General features: G+C 36.6%; 1 protein-coding gene across 1 annotated transcript in view; it reads right to left on the bottom strand.

The window, feature by feature from the left end:
* The window catches only part of RAB22A (RAB22A, member RAS oncogene family), a 596809-nt gene that overhangs the window by 183679 nt on the left and 394836 nt on the right, over window positions 1–18294 (bottom strand). The window contains exons 4-5 of the mRNA XM_044090072.1: window positions 2245–2316; window positions 2058–2164 (exon numbers count right to left, since the gene is read on the bottom strand). Coding sequence (XP_043946007.1) covers window positions 2058–2164; window positions 2245–2316 — 179 coding nt within the window. The remainder of the gene's footprint in view (window positions 1–2057; window positions 2165–2244; window positions 2317–18294) is intronic.

Below are 18294 nucleotides of genomic sequence, written 5' to 3'. Positions count from 1 at the left end.
TGTTTATCTAAACAAACAGAATGCCAAAGTTTGTAAAAATGCATTTGCGGCTTAGTTTCATTTATAAAAAGCATCGGTAATGTTATGTGTTTAAGTTTGAGACTAGATAAAAAAGGGGGAGGGACAAAAGAAGGCATTCCCCCTAATAGTGACATACTCACTTATGTAGTAAAATGGGCGGGAAAGTACGTGATGTATGCAGAGGGGTGTGGCTGTGGGTGGAGCAAAGGGTGTGGTACGTCCAGTTTTCAACACAGAGAAAAGCAGCAACCCTACTTGTGCGCAGGCAAGCATGGCTGGTCTTTCACAAGGGCCTGAAGCTCCAAGATAAGCTATAGGGAAATGATAGCCAACAGGAAAAGTTTTCCAAGAAACAAACTTCAATATTGTTAAGGAAGCAGGATAAATCAGTGAAGCATCAACTGCTATTGTGGTGATGGTTGTCCAGTCCAGGGTCCCAAAGGACAGTTCCTCCAAAATGGACTACAATGAGGCTATCAAAGGAAGTTATTATCCTGGTTGTCTGTCCTTGTACGAGAAAGGGGGTAGCTATTTACTGATGCTGAGAAGGAGTAATTGCTTTTTGCAGCCAGTTAGGTTTAACAAAGGAAAAACGTGCTGGCCGGAGAGGGATCACAGAGGTCTTGTTACAAATAATGGCCCACTCATCAGATAAACCAGATCCTGTGGAGCATGGCTAGAGAGTACCTTCCTCAAAAAGTGAAGGGCTAAAGTACCATTCCTGTGTTCCTCTTTTAGTAACAACATTGTTCAGCTGTACCATCCTGAAAGAGCACAACTCAAAAAAGCCTGTGACCCTTTCCAAATAATGCAAAATCCAAACTGCAACAGAATCTATGGTATCCAAGAGTGGACTCAAAGGAGACTGTCTCATGAAGCCATCTCATGACTAAAGATGTTCTTCAAACTTATCCTACACCTTACTTAAAGAACTGTGACAATGTTTGACGGTTCAGGACCTTATGTGAGATCATAATGAGCCCTAATCCAAGTAATGTCAGAGAAACCTCAAAGAGCATAAATGCAGTATTTAACTGAAGGAAAAGATGGTGAGTTTTTGACTAAATTAGATGACTTAACTAACCCTGCATTGAAAAAACTTGTTGATACTTCCACGGTATAAATCATTCACAGAGGACAGGCTATTTCTTGTATTTACACTGCAAGAGGAGCAATTAATGGCCAAGACAGACTATAGAATTCTACACCATGAAGCTTACTTGAAAGCCCAGACAAGGTCCCCTCCATGTGTAATCTACAACAGATCACTCTGGAATTGGAAAAGGTAAAATGCACAGCTAAGGGCCCAGAGCACCACAATGGAACAAATGTAAACTTTCTAGCCACACCTGTCCAAAGTTCTAAATTAATTGTCTGGTGGCAAGACCCCAAAACTGTGCGACCTCCAACACCTAAACTGCAATGATTAGAATACAGAGGAAGCCGCTCCAAAAGTGAATTGGTTTACGCATCTGCTTATGAAGAAAATCAACTTTTTGGGAGGGAGGAAGGGGCAGAGTTGCCTGCAGGTAGTTTTGACAGCATCCTTGATTAGGATTCCAGAACAAAACACACATTTCTAGGGAGACAGAAAGTCGGCCCAACATCAGTCTTAAGATACTGGTGCTCATAGGTCTGCAGGCATCTCCAAGCAAGGGTGTCATCTTAAGGACATGTGGAAGGGTGTGAACTCAACCTCTGCCCCTTTTTGCAACAGTGATCTTAAAATCTTACATGTTCACAGGATTGCTGTCCCACTCAGGCTTGGATACCCAGTTTAAAAATAGACCGTATATACATTGGTCCTTGATATCACTTAGCTAGGACTGGATGGTTAAGAGAGACGCAAGATGCAAAATCAGACTGGTCACCCAGGAGCTCCCAGTAGAAAGCAGGGAAAGTAATGCAACTGAAAGTCAATGGGTTTTACTTAATGTGAAAAAAATGCTTCTCAAGTGGTTTGCTTTGACAAATTGGTAGCCTGTTACCTACAAAGTCAAGGACTTACTGAACAAGCATAAATGACTAATATTTACCTTGCATCATTAAGGTCACACTTGTTTCCTGCAATGGCAACTACGATGTTTGGAGGTCCATGCTGCCGAAGTTCTTTTACCCAGTTCTTTAATGTCTGGAATGTTTCCTAGAGTAAACACACAAGTTAGAGCTGAACAACACAACCAAAAAAACAGCAGCATGCCATGCATATTAAACAAAGCTTACTTCTTTTGTGATGTCATAGACTATTATAGCTGCAGCTGATCCACGATAGTACATTGGTGCTAAGGCTCGAAACTGCAAACCAAAACACAAAGCAATACATATTTTAGTAAACAGCAAGAAAGGCAGCATATATATGTATACATATCCAAACCAAAGAAAGCACACTGTACTGTAAAAAAGGGGCCAAAAAGCAGTTGAATTAGCATATCACTGATTTATTCTTCACTTTCGTCAACACAAACTGACTTCATCAGAACAACATATCACTAATAAAACACATTCATTATATAAGCCCACACAACCAGTGAAAAGTCTAAAATCAACCACACGTATACTTAATTAACAATAGTTAACCTAGAAAAACCTATTGGATTGTGGTTCGTGTATTTGGAGGCTGCTGTTCTAGCTACGTTCCCATCACTGCTTCCTGGACGTGTGCCGGTGGTGTTTATTTGGTCTATATTTTCATTTTTTGATATTCACTAGTTGCTTTTCCGGTCATGGCAGGAGTGGGTGAGGATGCGTCAGCTGCTTCGAAAAGCGAGGAGTTTATATTGTTGAGAGCTGAAGTAGCAGTTTTACAGAAGGAGGTCAAAAAGCTTATGGATATGGTGCATTTAATGTTGGAAGTGCCGAAACAGAATGTGTGTACGGAGCGCACTTCTGTTAATGCTTCACCGGGGAAGCATTGTTGTCAACGTAAAGAAATTGTATTGGTGTCGGATACCAGTACACTCAATGACATACCAAATGGACAGATTTGTGAGGACAAAGGAGACACGCAGACCAGGCAGGGTTTACTCGATATGGTCCACAAGAGTGGTAACTTGATACTGACACCAGAGAAAGAATTTACATTCGATTTTAGTCTATTCCACAGTCGGGTGGAAACTGAACAGTGTGGAGCGAAACCAAAGAGTACATTACCGCTAAAAACCTATTCAACTATTGCAAGAACACGAAAAGCGAACACTAAAGGTACTGTTAAAAACAAATTATCTAGTCTATGTCAGGACACTAGGTCCGAGCATAGGAATGAGAATAATCACAATTCTCATAAGATAGTACGTTCCAACAATGAATTGATTGATCATTTTTTAATGAATGACTATGAATTTGATAAAATACATCAATCACCTTCTAATAAAGTAAGATATGCAAGTGGAGAGAAGGATACAATTAAGAATATGACATACAATTTAGGTAATAAATTGATACAGATTAAAAATATTAAAGTTGACAATGCATATCTTACCAAATGTATTAATTCTCATATTGTACCCAAAGGTTTGAGATTTTTCAAACTACCTATGGGAATGGAATATAATGAGAATGTGATAACTGAATTTAATAATTTGACGAATTTGGCTATATGTACATGAAATTACTTATGAAATGTTATGATGAAAAATTGTCTGTACTTGTCGATGAAGTAGAAAGTATCAATGAAATTATAGTACAACATCCAGATTTTGATTCATGGAGTGATTTATATCACAAGCAGTTTTACATAGCTGACACTAAAGCAGACAGTGTTTTCTCTAGAAAAAATAGAAAGATTGAACGTGATACAGAAACCTATAGACAACACAAAGCATATATATGGCCACATGATAGAAAATTACAGTCGAAAGAAAGACATATGAGTTATAGGGATTCGAGAGAAACACAAAGAGAAGAGAATTTTCAAGGAGGCAGGTTCCATCCAATATACAAGAAATCTTATACACAATGGAACAGGAGATACACATGAAGGATGAAATTGAGCAGATGAATATATCACAGACCAAGAATATGGAGAGTTATGGACTATACAATGAAAAAGGTTTAGTGTCAGAAGGATCCGACAACTGTGGGGAATATAGCAATTATATTGAGAAACATCATATTATGAGCACACATAAAGGCTTTAAGGTTTTTAGTTATACTGAGTCTAATATTAAGGAGAAATTTTATCAATTATTGAGTAAGGGTATGAAATTCATACCATCGAACAAATTTGATTTAGTGGATCATATTAAGGAAATCAAATTATTCAGTAGGAGACTTAACTTAGCATTACATTGAGAACAAAAAGGAAGATAATAGGACATATGTGGAAACGGAATTAAAGAACAAAAGTAAATATATGCCCATTAGCAATAGACAAGTGAACAACTATGAGAAGATGGTGTGCAAGGAATTATACTGGCTTAAGAAATAAATAGATCAAATAAAATACTGGGAGATAATATTACTATTAAAGAAAGGATATGTTTAAATGAGCTTATCAATAACAAGGACATAAGAATCATGAAACCTGACAAAGGAGGGGGTGTGGTATTATTTACAAACTTAGCATACAATGCAGAAATATATAATATATTATATGAGTCAGGAAATTACGAGACTGTCTCAATTAATCAAATTAATATAGGATATAGGAGAATTGATTTAACTATAGAGGAATATTTAATTGATAACAGAATTACTCAGGAATTATATGAATTTTTGAAGGTAGAGTATCCAGCAATGGCACATATAGTAGGTATACTGAAGGTACATAAGTCCATAGATAAACCTCCATTTAGACCTATAATCTCGGGATCTCGATCCAAAACGTATAATATAGGACTAACTATAGATAGATGGACAAAACATATATATCATAATATACCTCATCTGATTAAGGATTCCTGAGATTTTTTGGGAAAATTGGGACCGGAATTGTGGACAGATCAATTAATTTTTGTTACTATAGATGTATGTAATCTTTTTTCCAGCATTCCTAAAGAAGAAGGAATAGAAAGATTTGGAAACAGCTTAAGAAAATATTCTCAGTTAAGATGGGACAAAATTGTCCTTATATTAGATATGATGACTTTGGTGTTGGATCATAACTATACAACATTTGAAGGTGAATTTTTTAGACAGAGCAAAGGAGTTGCTATGGGCGCATCATGCGCCCCTATACTTGCTAACCTAGTCATGTCAGACTGGGAAAATGAATGTGTTTAACAGTGAATACCATTCTAATATAGTTTTTTATGCAAGATTTCTTGACTACATTTTTATTTTTATTTTATGGAATGGATCATATGAAAATATAAAGAATTTTCTAGATTATATTAATGGAACGACACAATTTTTGAAATTCACACACAACATTAGCAATCATGGTATAGCATACTTGGACACATATCAGTCAAACCAAGGAAGGGTTTTCTTCCAGAGTCCACAGGAAAAATACTTTTTCTAATGGATTACTTATATTTTACTAGTAAACATCCCCCACACATATTCAAAAATATAGTTAAGGGACAATGCATCCGGGGTGCAAGGATGTCAGAGTATAGAACAGATGGAAAATGAAATGAAGTTAATCCATAATTTATTTATGAATAGAGGATATCTGAAAGGAATGTTAGATGATACCATAGAATATGTCAAAACACAATGAGGTCATAAATATATGCCGTTGTTGGGTAACTCTTTAAATATAAAAGAGAAAAATAGTGTTAACCAGTATAATAAGTGAAGAGTCTGTGTAATTACCTACACACCATATACAAATAGGATAAAAGAAATACTAAATAGATATTGGGATATGATAACATTATCAGACCCCAATAAATCAATTTTAGGAAATCAACCAAAGGTAGTATATAAGACTGGACCTAATATTAAAAGGTTGTTAGAAAAAGCAAGTTACAATAAGATATATAAGAAACTAGGAATTACAACAACCAAGAAATGTGGAAGATGTAATCAATGTAGATATGTTAATGAGAGGACCAATGTTATCCTGGGTGATGTAAATCATACATTGATTAGAAATAGAGGTGGAAATTGTAATACAAAACAAATAGTTTATCTAGCCTTGTGTAAAGCATGTTCAGCCTATTATATAGGCAAAACAGAGAGGCAGTTAAAGAAACGCATTTACGAACATTATTACAGGATACAGGTCAAAGATTGTAAAAATGCCCTATATAAACATATTAATGAACATGGGGAACATCATACATTCTCATTTATCATTATAGACCAAGAGCCGGATTTATTATATGGAGGCGATTGGAAAACAAGATTAGCATGTAAGGAAAGTAAATGGCAGATGCTGACAGATGCTACTAGGAGTCCAGGTATCAATGAATACATAAGTATTAAACCTTTTTTGATCATGGATTCTAATAGTATGTCTTCTTACTTGCAAAAAATGTTTTTCGGTTATTAAATTAGTGGTATAGTTGCTCATGAAGTATTTTCAATATTCATATATGTATTTTTTATAAGTGTTTTTTTAAAATTTTTTTTTATTATTATCATATTAATTAATACAATATAAGTTTTTAACCAGGGTAATTTTAAGATTCACTATATATTTATTACATTGACTACGTATATAAAGAGAATATTTGTTACATTGTATCTTTAAGAAAGTTATTCTGTTTTTGGCGCCAAATTCAGTTTAAATATGTTGTAATGGTGGATGCACTAGTTCTGATGAAGTCTGCGCGTAGCAGATGAAAGCGCTTAACTAGTGTGTGTACTTGTCTTGTGGATCGTGCAATAAACACAATTGCTTTATCTGCTTCGTTTGTGGATTATTGGATTGTGGTTCGTGTATCTGGAGGCTGCTGTTCTAGCTACATTCCCATCACTGCTTCCTGGACGTGTGCCGGTGGTGTTTATTTGGTCTATATTTTCATTTTTTGATAACCTAGAAAAACCTGAATAATCACATTAAAATAGTAGTTCCTTAGAGAACTGTTAAACTGAAACTTAAAAAACCCTACACCTTTGGTCTCTACGAAAACATTTGATATTAAGTCATTTAATCACAGGGCTTTGTCTGCTCCTAATCTTAATTGCCACAAAGTTTCTCTCTTCAATTTTGTTTTTATAATTACCCATCCCCATACCCTTAGGTACAGATTCCAGTACTGAAAAAATACATTTTTTTGTATACTCTGCATTCAACTTTATGTTTATATAGGGAAACAAGATCATCATTCTTCCTAGCAGCATAACTGTGCTAATTATTTCTTTTCAACTCCTAGTGGTCATCCCCACATAGTAAGAATTACATGCATACAAGTTCTTTAGAATTACAATTAAAAACTCCTGGAACTGGAATAGTATAATTTAAATGTTTTAAATTTATAAAAGACCCTTCTAAAATATAACACATTACCTTATGCATTCATTTGTTCTTCTTAGAAAAATGTCAAAGCAACAATTTGGTAGTGTCCTTTTGTAATGTTTTAAAATTAAATCTGTTTTTATAAACAAAACTAGGACTAATTCTTACTACCTGAAATAGTTCCATATTTCCTTCTAAAATATTTCACAAGCATCTGTAACGATAGTTCTGATGGCCAATCTATCTATAGCAATATCCACATTACAGACTGTATTCTTGCCTCCTAATGAACTAATGGGGGATATTTTTCTAAAAGAATTAATGTCTCAAGACAGGAGGAAACTCTGTAGTCCTTTCAGAAATAAATTTCCTTGGCAGTACTTTCCAACCTGCTTTTACTGTAACCTCCTCCTTCAAATAATCTACTAATAAAATTAATTTCTTGAACAAAGACTATATCAAGTAGTCATCCTGGAGGCTCTTATAAACTGCCCCCTCAAGATATTTTCCATAAAATTCGGATGACTTCAGTAATGTAGATAATTGTTGGAAAAAGTACTTTTCCTATACGTCTTTCTAGCAAAATCATGACCATTCATGGTCCCAGGTCAAGGTAAATATCAAGAAAATTAACCTGGGACCCTACTTCTATAGTAAACTTACTTTGTACTCAATAAATGAACTAAATTCTGGTTAGTCATCTTTCGCCCCCCTCAATGACTAAAAAGAGATCCACAAATCTGTCATAATAAATATTATACTCCTTTCTCATGACTCATTCCATGCTCCCACCAACCTAAGACTATTAGCAAATGCAAGGGCAGCAGGAGACCCCATAGCTACCCCCTTTTTTGCTTATAAAACCTATTAAAAATAAAGTAGTTGTCCAAAAGCAATTCCTCTAAACTACAATAAAAATTAATATCACAATTAACAAGCTTAGTAAAATGACTTAAATATAATCTCATATTCCATACCCACTTCATGCGCAACAGAAGTAAAAAGGGAACATACATCTACAGTCATTAAAAAGTTATCAGCATCAAAAATATCATTACCTTTGAAGTTTCTACATTTATCTAAGAAATGCCAAGAATCAAGAAATGCCAAGAATCTTGTATAAAAGAGTCAAAAGTCTGAATGATAGGATTTAAAATGCACCTAAATAAAATAAAATTCCTTCTGTGGCATAATTAGGTGCAGAAACTATCGGTCTAAAGCAGGAGTGTCCAACCTGCGGCCTGCGGGCCGCATGCGGCCCTCAGAGCTCTTCCATGCGGCCCGCGACCCTTAAATTTAAATTTAATTTAACTTTTTTTTCCGTGTGTTTACACATTTGCGTACTTTTGCTGTTCTACGCATGCGCCAACTTCCGTTTTTTCACGTTTTTTCATACCAGCGTCGTTCCGCTGGTATGCGCATGCGCAAAAACACCGTTCGGTCGTTTTTTATAGTTCTGGTAAAGCTGAAGGAAGGAGCGAGATCGTGCAGAGACGATTTATTTTATTTCACTGACTACAGTTACACTACATTGCATAGCAAAAGGTAAGGTAAGTAATTTTAATAAGATCTGTTTAACTTGTTTGGAATACGTAAAGGGTGATCTCAAACATTAACTTCAGAGTTAGGTTTCTCACAAACAATTGTAAATCTAAGTGCCTCAGACAAATTATCAGAGGAGCGGTTGAATTCTACTTTTAGTATTAAGCCTATACTTATGCAGAGACATCAAAAATTGTGTTAACATATTCAGTATGTATAATTTTTATATATTATGGCTTAATTATTGGCTGTGTTTTAAATGTTTTGTTTTTAAATGTTTTATCGTTAATTAATTAAGTAATTAATAGTATGATTTCTCTGGGAACATATTTAAATAACTGAATAAGAGATTTTTGCGTTAATGCTTTGAGAAAGGACTTTTCACTTGAAAGCTTTACTCGTGAAGTGGTTTGAAGCTTTTATTTGTATTTTTGCTTTGTGACTGTGGTCTTGATCTTCGGTTTGTCTGTTCAGTTTGGTTTGTTATTTTTTTGTGTTTATAACATTGACTGTCATTGCTATGTGGACCTTCCAACAGCTGTCTTTGGGCACCTGGGTGTAACACAGATATGAGCCTCACAGACACTGCACCAGTTCCTCAGTATCAGCTTGTGGAGGGGCACGTGTGGTTCCCGTAGATCACAGAAGAGAAAGCGACTCCACAATGTGGAGGTTCTGTGACATGTCCTGTTCCTCTGAGGTTCTGAAGGCCATTGCCTGAATTCACATTGCTGTCAAGGTCTTGCATGGTCCACATGGATACCAGTACATCAAACAAAAGTTGATGTTCCAGACTTTGAAGTCGCATATTTCTGTGTACATTCAGGCAGTTCCCACAGTTCCAACATCAGGCACATGTCCGACCTGCATCACTGCTTTGTGCAGAGTGACTTCCCATAGGGACAGTACTGGAATGCTGGATATATATGGAAGTATTGCTGAAGACTCTGACAAGGAAACTGTAACTTAGCAGTGTCAATAATTATATATGCACCCAGGTGCAGAGATATGATGACCACCAATTCTGAACTCCATATGGATTAAGAAAACAGTCATGTACTAATCTGTTACAATTAACATGTCCAAATTCTAAAAACGTTCACAGCTTGCAAGTATTTTTTTTAATTAGGCAAACTAGGGAAGTGATAATCAGAGCAGTAAGAACCACTTTGGTCAGTGAGAGTATTACAATTAAGTGAACTATTTACTAATAATCAGTCAAATGTACAGGATATAAGAAAACAGTCAGTCAAATGTAAAGGATATAAGAAAACAGTCAAATGTAAAGGATATAAGAAAACTTTACTAATAATACTGATGTAATAAGTTGAAGGCACAGTGATGTTCACACATTGTGAAGATAGGCTGTTAGCTGCATTTTTTGCAGAAGTTTTTTCATTTTATTTTTTAATAAGACACAGCAGACCAAGCAGAAATAAAGAATACTTTGATAGTTTGGTCTTGAATGAGAATGTACTGATAATAACTATCAAGGAAGGACAGCCTGCAATAAATGAGTGAAAGTAAATATTAAACCTCATAGCTTTCTCAAATGGTACCAAAGAAGGAAAAGGTCGGTTTATTGCAAGCTACTTCTGGCCAGAACTGTTCTGGATTATTATTGATGTAATTTTGGTATAAAAGGAAATAGTAGAATTGGTTGCCCTTAACACACTTTGGTTATACTCACAGCTTTTGTGATTTTTGTTTTCTAAGTCTGTGAAGTGCCTGACATAGCCCATCCCTGTGGACCATAAGTAGAGTATCAGACATACTGTCTTTGAAGTTTAAGTTACGTAGGTAGTTTAGTAGGAATTTATATGAAATCATTTCAAAAGTTTAGGACAGAGCTAAGAACAAGAAGCCCGTAAATTGTCCTTTATTATGATTCTGGTTGATGGTGTTTTGGAATGCTACTAGGGCAGATTCAGTGCAATGGGTTGGTGTAAAGCTGTCAACAGTCTTAATGTAATTTTTCAACAGGTGAATTTTTTTAGACCAGAGTGCTATCAAGCAATCACCATTTTGACATGCTTAGTTCAAACACAAATGGATCCAGCTTGAATACTGTGTTATTCTTTGACTGGATCAACCTTTTGTTACATAAACACATATGCTTCACACACTACATGCTTGTTTGGGACTTTTCACTGGCATTTAGTTGTGCACATTTCTACTGGCTCATGTTTAACTGATATCCCCTGTTCTGTTACTAGTAACCTCTAAGATTGAAGTATGAACTATAAAGATGACAAAGGACTCCAGACAAATATTATGCATTTATTAATTGATTTATTGTTCAAATTCACCTACAATACAGCCATATTAGTCCGCATAAACCTGTTTTTTTTTTTTGGTCCTCACTTGCCGTTTGCCCCCAGACCATTTCTGTTGACTCAATGCGGCCCTTGCAACTGAAAAGGTTGGACACCCCTGGTCTAAAGGGTGGGTTCCTCGGGAATCCAGTTATAGGTACCTAGCTTGGTATACCCAAAATTCATAAGGACCAGAGGAACTCGCCATTTAGACCGATAGTTTCTGTACCTAATTATGCCACGGAAGGAATTTTGCTTTATTTAGAGGGCACTTTAAATCCGATCATTCAGACTTTTGATTCTTTTATACAAAATTCTTGGCATTTCTTAAATTTAGAAAGTTCAAAGAATTATATTTATGATGTTGATAACTGTTTAATGACTACAAATATATGCTTTTTACTTCCATTCTGCATGAAGTAAATGTAGGAGATTATATTCAAGTCATTTTACTAAGCTTGTTAATCGTGCTATTAACTTTTATTGTAGTTTAATGGAATTGCCTTTGGACAATTACTTTGTTTTAATAACCAGTTTTATAAGCATAAAATGGGGTCGCTATGGGGTCTCCTGCTGCCTTTGCATTTGCTAATATAGTCTTAGGTTGGTGGGAGCAAATGACAATGAGTCAAATGAGAAAGGAGTACATCTTTATTATGACAGATTTGTGGACAATCTCTTTTTAGTCATTGAGGGGACAAAGAATGACTGCCAGAATTTAATTTATTGAAAAAGAAGTCTGAATTTTTGAAGTTTACTATAGGAGAAATAGGGTCTTGATATTAACCTTGGCCTGGGACCATGAATGTCATGATTTTGATAGCAAGATGTATAGGAAATAACTCAGTGGCGGCTGGTGACTTCAAATTGAAGGGGGGCTGCAGGAGATAGCTGAATGGGTGGGGCCAATGGGAAGGGGTGCAGCCAACTAGAAAGGGGAGGAGCTATGCTCAAAACCACAAAAACTGCAACTTTAATTAAATATACTGCCCTGGGTGCCAAAACAGTCATTATGAGAGTCCAATCAAGACAAAATGAAGAAAAAAAATATTTCAATGCATTGGCTGCATGACAGCTTACTTAATATCTAGATGGAAACAAAAAGCTTGTGAGGCATGAAAAAAATATTACTTTTTAAATACATTACTGGAATGCCAGTCAAAATCAAGTACAAGAAAAACAAGCAGCACTCAACTCAAACAACTTCTCTTTGCACTGCAGTTCTAATTATAATTTACATTCAGCTTTATAAAAGTACGAAGTAACATGCTGAAAGTAGCAATCTCTGTAATACCCCCACTTGTAAAAATGTTTCTTACCCAAAAAAGACCTGCTACCTGACAACTATCTACTTGTTTCGTGGGGAAAACATGACCAAAGTAAAAATGAACAGCAAACAAGAAACAAGCTAAATTGCTTAAAGGATTACTGCACAGGTTATGGACCACACATGATAGATTGGCATTCTGTTTAGTTTATGGGTAAAGCCTGCAAAGATGACTGCATGGCTCCAACAAAGGTAATGAGCTTCTTAAAATACTGTAATCCTGTCCTTTATTACAAATGCTGTCATATGCATTTCAATACTCAAGGTTTATACGTTATCTAGTTATGCAAGTATTCTCTGCATGGCAACAAAAAGGCTTTCAATGTTGGTAATTCTTTAACAGTAAGCTTACTTGCATCTTACAATCTCAGACAAGCTTACCTGATGGTCATGAAATCATTGCTACTTAATCAACAGTATAAAAATATGACAGAAAACCAAAACATTCTGCAAATTCAAGCAAGACAGATGAAAAGCTAATGTAGTACTTGTGTCTACCTTGGATGGGGGGGTACTCTGCACATTTACACTGCATAACTTCTCCTTGTCTTGCTTGGACACATCCAGAGTCACTACAAGGGGGAGTGGGGTGCAACAAGTATGTCATAACTTGAAATGTCTCTGGCTGACTGCAAAGGCCCCAACACATTTGTCATACCTCTCAACCACAGAGCAAGAAATCTGGACAAAGTCAGGCCCAAAATTAAGGACGATATTTAAATATTGTTCTTATAAACTTTCTAATAGAATAGTAGGTCATGCATTAGTATGAATTTTCTGAAGGGTACGAAATCTGAAACTGAAATGCCAGTCATTATTTTCTTACTTCAATCTTTAATGATTTGCCACTAATTTGCCAGAAAACCACAATTTTATGAAAAATGGACCAAAATGTGATGCAAAAATATAAAATAGTCACACAATACAGCTGGGAGCCTGTCAAAGAAGGGACACTTTTTAATATTAGCACTGTTAGCCTGAGCAGCTGACAAAATAAACAAATTGACATGCATTTCTGAAATAAAAGTAATCTATAACTCTGATCATCATGTTTTCTTCCAAAATTGACATGTTGCAGAGGGATTAGAGGGAGTGCAACATTTTGAGCCAAAATCAGGTACAGTTGAGAGGTTTGGATATACCCAATTCTATAAAGCATTTTGCACGTACCTCTCAACCTGTTAACGCAGGAAATCTGGACAAGGCCAAATATATTGGAGGAATATACAAACAGGACTAAAAATTGCTCTTGTATAAAACTTAGTTGCTAGAACAGGTCTTGCTCTGTCATTATTTAGTGACATACTTCCTAAATGATTTGCCAGAAAACCACAAATTTTATGAGGAACAAACCAAAAAGAAGAAGCAAAAATCAATTAATTCTGTGAAAATCTGGATAGTTGAGAGGTATAGTTCAGCTGAGCCGGGGATGTCTGAGTTTGCCACTCCCCCCCCCCCCCTCACAAAATCTTGGTTGAATGGAGCCACCCCCTGCAGCCATTCCAATGTCCCATTACTTGGCTATTTCACCCCATTTACCATAAACACTGCAATATGCATACTGCTTTACTTCTACGATGATTTGGATTTCACTTGAAAGTTTTATTTTGTATTTTACAGCACAAACACTAAAACATCTGCTAAACAAAGCAATGCAGTCTCACAATGAATATAGACTTAGCATTAAAACTCTGCCCTTGAAACTCACATTCACTGAAACAGCAGTGAAATCCACATTCAAAGAAAATACATTTGGGTAGTATAAAGATTAACTTTGGGCTGTTTTCAAATGATAGGCCCCTAGCACACAAAACATACATGTGCTGTGTGATACACATTCCTGGACTGTATTAAATTATATTCCTTGTATAATACAGTACAGTTGTTAGAGGGTGTTTTAAATTTTTCCAGTAAACAATGAAACAAAATGCATGCACCAATAATGACAAAACTGCCCAGTTGAGAACATTTCCATCATAGAAAAAAGTCTACTCAAACTTATACAATCCACCAGTATCAGTAAATATGCACAAGCTCTGCAGAAGTAAGTCATCTAAATAATTCCACATTAAAGGAGATCTGTAACTAATGAAGTTGCTGCTAGCAAACAACTTTACATTCATGGTTTCATAGAAAAATAAAGTGCCTGTTGCCCTTGAGGAATTATTTGTCTATATTACATTAAATAAATAAACTAGTAATATTGCAATAGGAAATGGATGGCAAACTGATAACAGGTTCATAGTTAGTATCTTCGCCAAAGAGGACAGTCTTAGTACGGCAGCATCCACCCCTTGTGGGAGTAGAACCCACAGCCTTCTGCATCAAAAGCAAGTACACAACCTGTTGTGCTATTAACAATGAAAGAAGACTCAGCATAAGCAGCACTAAACTACTCTTCTCCTGCAGCTCTCAGCTCCTTGTAAAATCTACTCAATACTCAACTGCATCTCAACTTCGCAGCACAAGAAATCTGGAAAAAGCCAAAATTTATTGGGGGGGGGGGGGTCAAAAGCCCAAAAAACAGGGATACATTAAACACTGTTTGTATAATCTTGGAAAGTTGCTAGAATAAAATGCTGTTACCACCATACATTTTACTGCCCAGGTCCCTGTGCAAAACAGTCAGAGCAGCATACCACTATGCCAAATCAGCTTCTTCGTGAAAGAGAGGAAGACTGAAACTTAAATAGCGATCATTTAGTGAATTCAGTTCTCACCATAGCTATCAACCTCTTGGCACAAAACACTTGGACAAACCCAGTAATGAGGGAATACAACCCTCAAACATATTCAGTGAATTCAGTTCTTGCCATAGCGGTCAACCTTAGCACAAAAAACCTGGACGAAGCCAATAATGGGGGAATACAGTCCCAAAAATAGGGACAAATTTCAAATATTCATCTTTTAAACTTAGAAAATTGCTAGAATAAAAGGTTTTGTGTTACTATGTATTTTCTGAAGAATATGAAGTCTAAAATTCAAATGCCTGTCAATTTTATTTATTTAACATGTGTTAACCAGGAAAGTCTGATGGAACAAAAACAATTTTCAGCAGAGGCCCAGGGTGAAATACTGCAGGCACATGTCTTTGTAAAATGGCAGGACACCAGAGCAAACCCACACAAACACAGGGAGGAGATGCAGACTCCACACAGAAGGCACCCCAGCCAAGAATCAAACCAGAGAACCTGTAGCTGTGAGGCAACAATGCTGCCACTGCACCATCAAATATCCAAGTACTTAAATATTTAAAAAATACAGATCTTATGAGGAACAGAACAGATCAAATATGAGGCAAAAAATCTGCAAATTCTTTACAAATGGTGGTGGGTAGGGAATTCAGGCCCTTGCCACCTGCATACAAGTTACAGGGTTCAAGTCTGAGGTATTCCCTACCACACCACCATGAGTTCTCTCTAGCCACCAGTATATACCAACTGGGGCATTACACACACACCTGCAGACAAGCAAACACATCCATTGAGCAACCCTGTAATCACGGTTTATGTTAGATATCCACCTTCATCGCTGACAAACACATCCATTGAGCAAATCCACCCTGTAATTGCGCCGGTGTACGTTAGCTAATCACGACTGGTCCAGCGCACCTCGTTAGCTGCTAAATGCACCTTGACTGATCCAGCCTGCTGCAGTCCAGAGTGCCTCCATTCTGTGATGTCACCACCGCAGACTGCTGGGCATCTTGGGGCTGAGATGCCTTTCCCCCTATCTAGACTGCTGAGAAAGCAGTCAGAGTGTTCCCGTGTATTTAGAGTACTTCTGGTAATGTGTTTCTTTTACGGTTTGTTTTTGTGTTTCTATACTTTTATTTATTTTTGTTTTCTAGGTGGGAGGGCTGCAGTCCTATAGCACGAGCCACCCCTGGGAAAAATACCTTTTCCAACAATCTACATTACAGTAGTTATCATCCAAATTTTACGAAAAATAATACACCAAGAAGGCAATTTATAAGAGCCTCCAGGATGACTACTTGTGATATTGTCTTTGTTGAAGAATTTAATTTTATTAGCACGTTATTTGAAGAAAGATGTTACAGTAAAATAGCAGGTTGGAAAGTACTGCTAAAGAAATGATTTCCGAAAGAACTACTGGAGTTTCCTCCTATCTTGAGACATCCCTTTAACGTTTTTAGGAAAATGTTGTTGCGTCTTTCGGCTTTTCCTGGTTAGGGGTCACCACAACGGGAACTCGGTCTGCTAATGAATGGCAGTAGATTTTTATGTGCTGGCTTGCCGGGTCTAACGCACAACCTTCAACAAAGGAACGCCCATTCACGCATGTCGCCACACAGAAGACGCTCTAACTAAGAATCGAACGGGCAACGTCTAACTGTGAAGTGACAACGCTACCGCAAATTCCTTTGAAGGCAAGAATACAGTCTGTAATGTAGATATTACTATAGATAGTTTAGCCATCAGAACTAGCATTACAGATGCTTGGAATATTTTATAAGGAAATATGGAACTATTTAAGGTAGTAGGAAATAGTCCCAATTCTGTTTATAAAAATAGTTTGTACATATTTCTGAAAATATGTGTGCGCGCTCATGAACTTAAAAGGCACTATTTATCTATTTTTTTTTTTTTTTTTTTTTAATTGGGAGGATAACCGAAGAGAAACAAGTAGAGATGTAAAAAGGTGTAGTGTAAAGACTAAAGAACTGCACTTTGTTGACTTAAATCAGAGCCCTCGTACACTGCATCTGCTCCAATCAGGCATCAAACAAGATCTGATGTACTTTAGGGGAAGCAAAGGAATTATGGGTTGAGAAGTCAAAGCACCAAATCCACAGCTTTCAAAAAGTGCCAAGGTCAGATCTGATAACCCAAAGGTTGAACTGGATGAAAACAGTAAACATCTGGTTAAGAGTTAATGTCATTTTAAGTAAAGGGCAACTGATAAGATACTGTATGCCAAGAAAAACAAATGTGATACTGCCAGGGACATACTCCCCAGCAGAGGTGGACCACAGACAAAATCTAACATAGCTGGAAGAGTTTGCTGCTTTCCCGTTTGGGGAAAGGAATCAAGCTTTTATACTCAGAGCTAGCCTGGATGAAGGAGTTGGGCTGGTGATGAGAAATATCTGATGGGAATGCACCACACTAATATTAGGCATTACAGTGTCAGAGAGCAAAGCAGTGCATGTAAAGCAGGGCTTAGCAATAGGGATATTCCATATATGTTATACAGATACTACCACTGTGCAAATTAAATGGCCAGAAAGTATGTTGCTACCCATATGTTCTTTGCATCAATATGCCTGTTACTTAGAGGGAGGGGTTACATGTAGTACAGTGCTACCACAGGTAGCACTGTACTACAGTGCAGTGCTACCACAGGTACACCGTTGATCTGATTTCACAAGTTCTACTGAGGAAAGGTCCAGTACAATAGGATTGAACATGCCAGATTGTCCAGCAGGTCACCCATGTCTGACAATGATATTAATATGCAAAATGGCAGGCTGATGACACACTGGCACTGTCAATTAAGAGAAGAGACTTCACAGACATGCTCCACATAATAACCTGGTCAGGTACAGGCTGAAACCTCAGTCTCACCAGTGTTTGTGGAAATCCTCAAACAGTAAGTTCTATCAAGCCTACATACATGTGCAGCATTGCAGTTGCATTTTTATGTTATCTGTTTGTATGTTTATATGTTTAAGATTTTATGCATAGGGCTTTAACTGATTAGATACGTTATATTTATTT

Source organism: Protopterus annectens, chromosome 12.part0, assembly GCF_019279795.1.
Source record: "Protopterus annectens isolate FY-2018-M chromosome 12.part0, PAN1.0, whole genome shotgun sequence".
NCBI lineage: Eukaryota > Metazoa > Chordata > Ceratodontiformes > Protopteridae > Protopterus > Protopterus annectens.
This window is presented reverse-complemented; position numbering and strand designations above follow the sequence as displayed.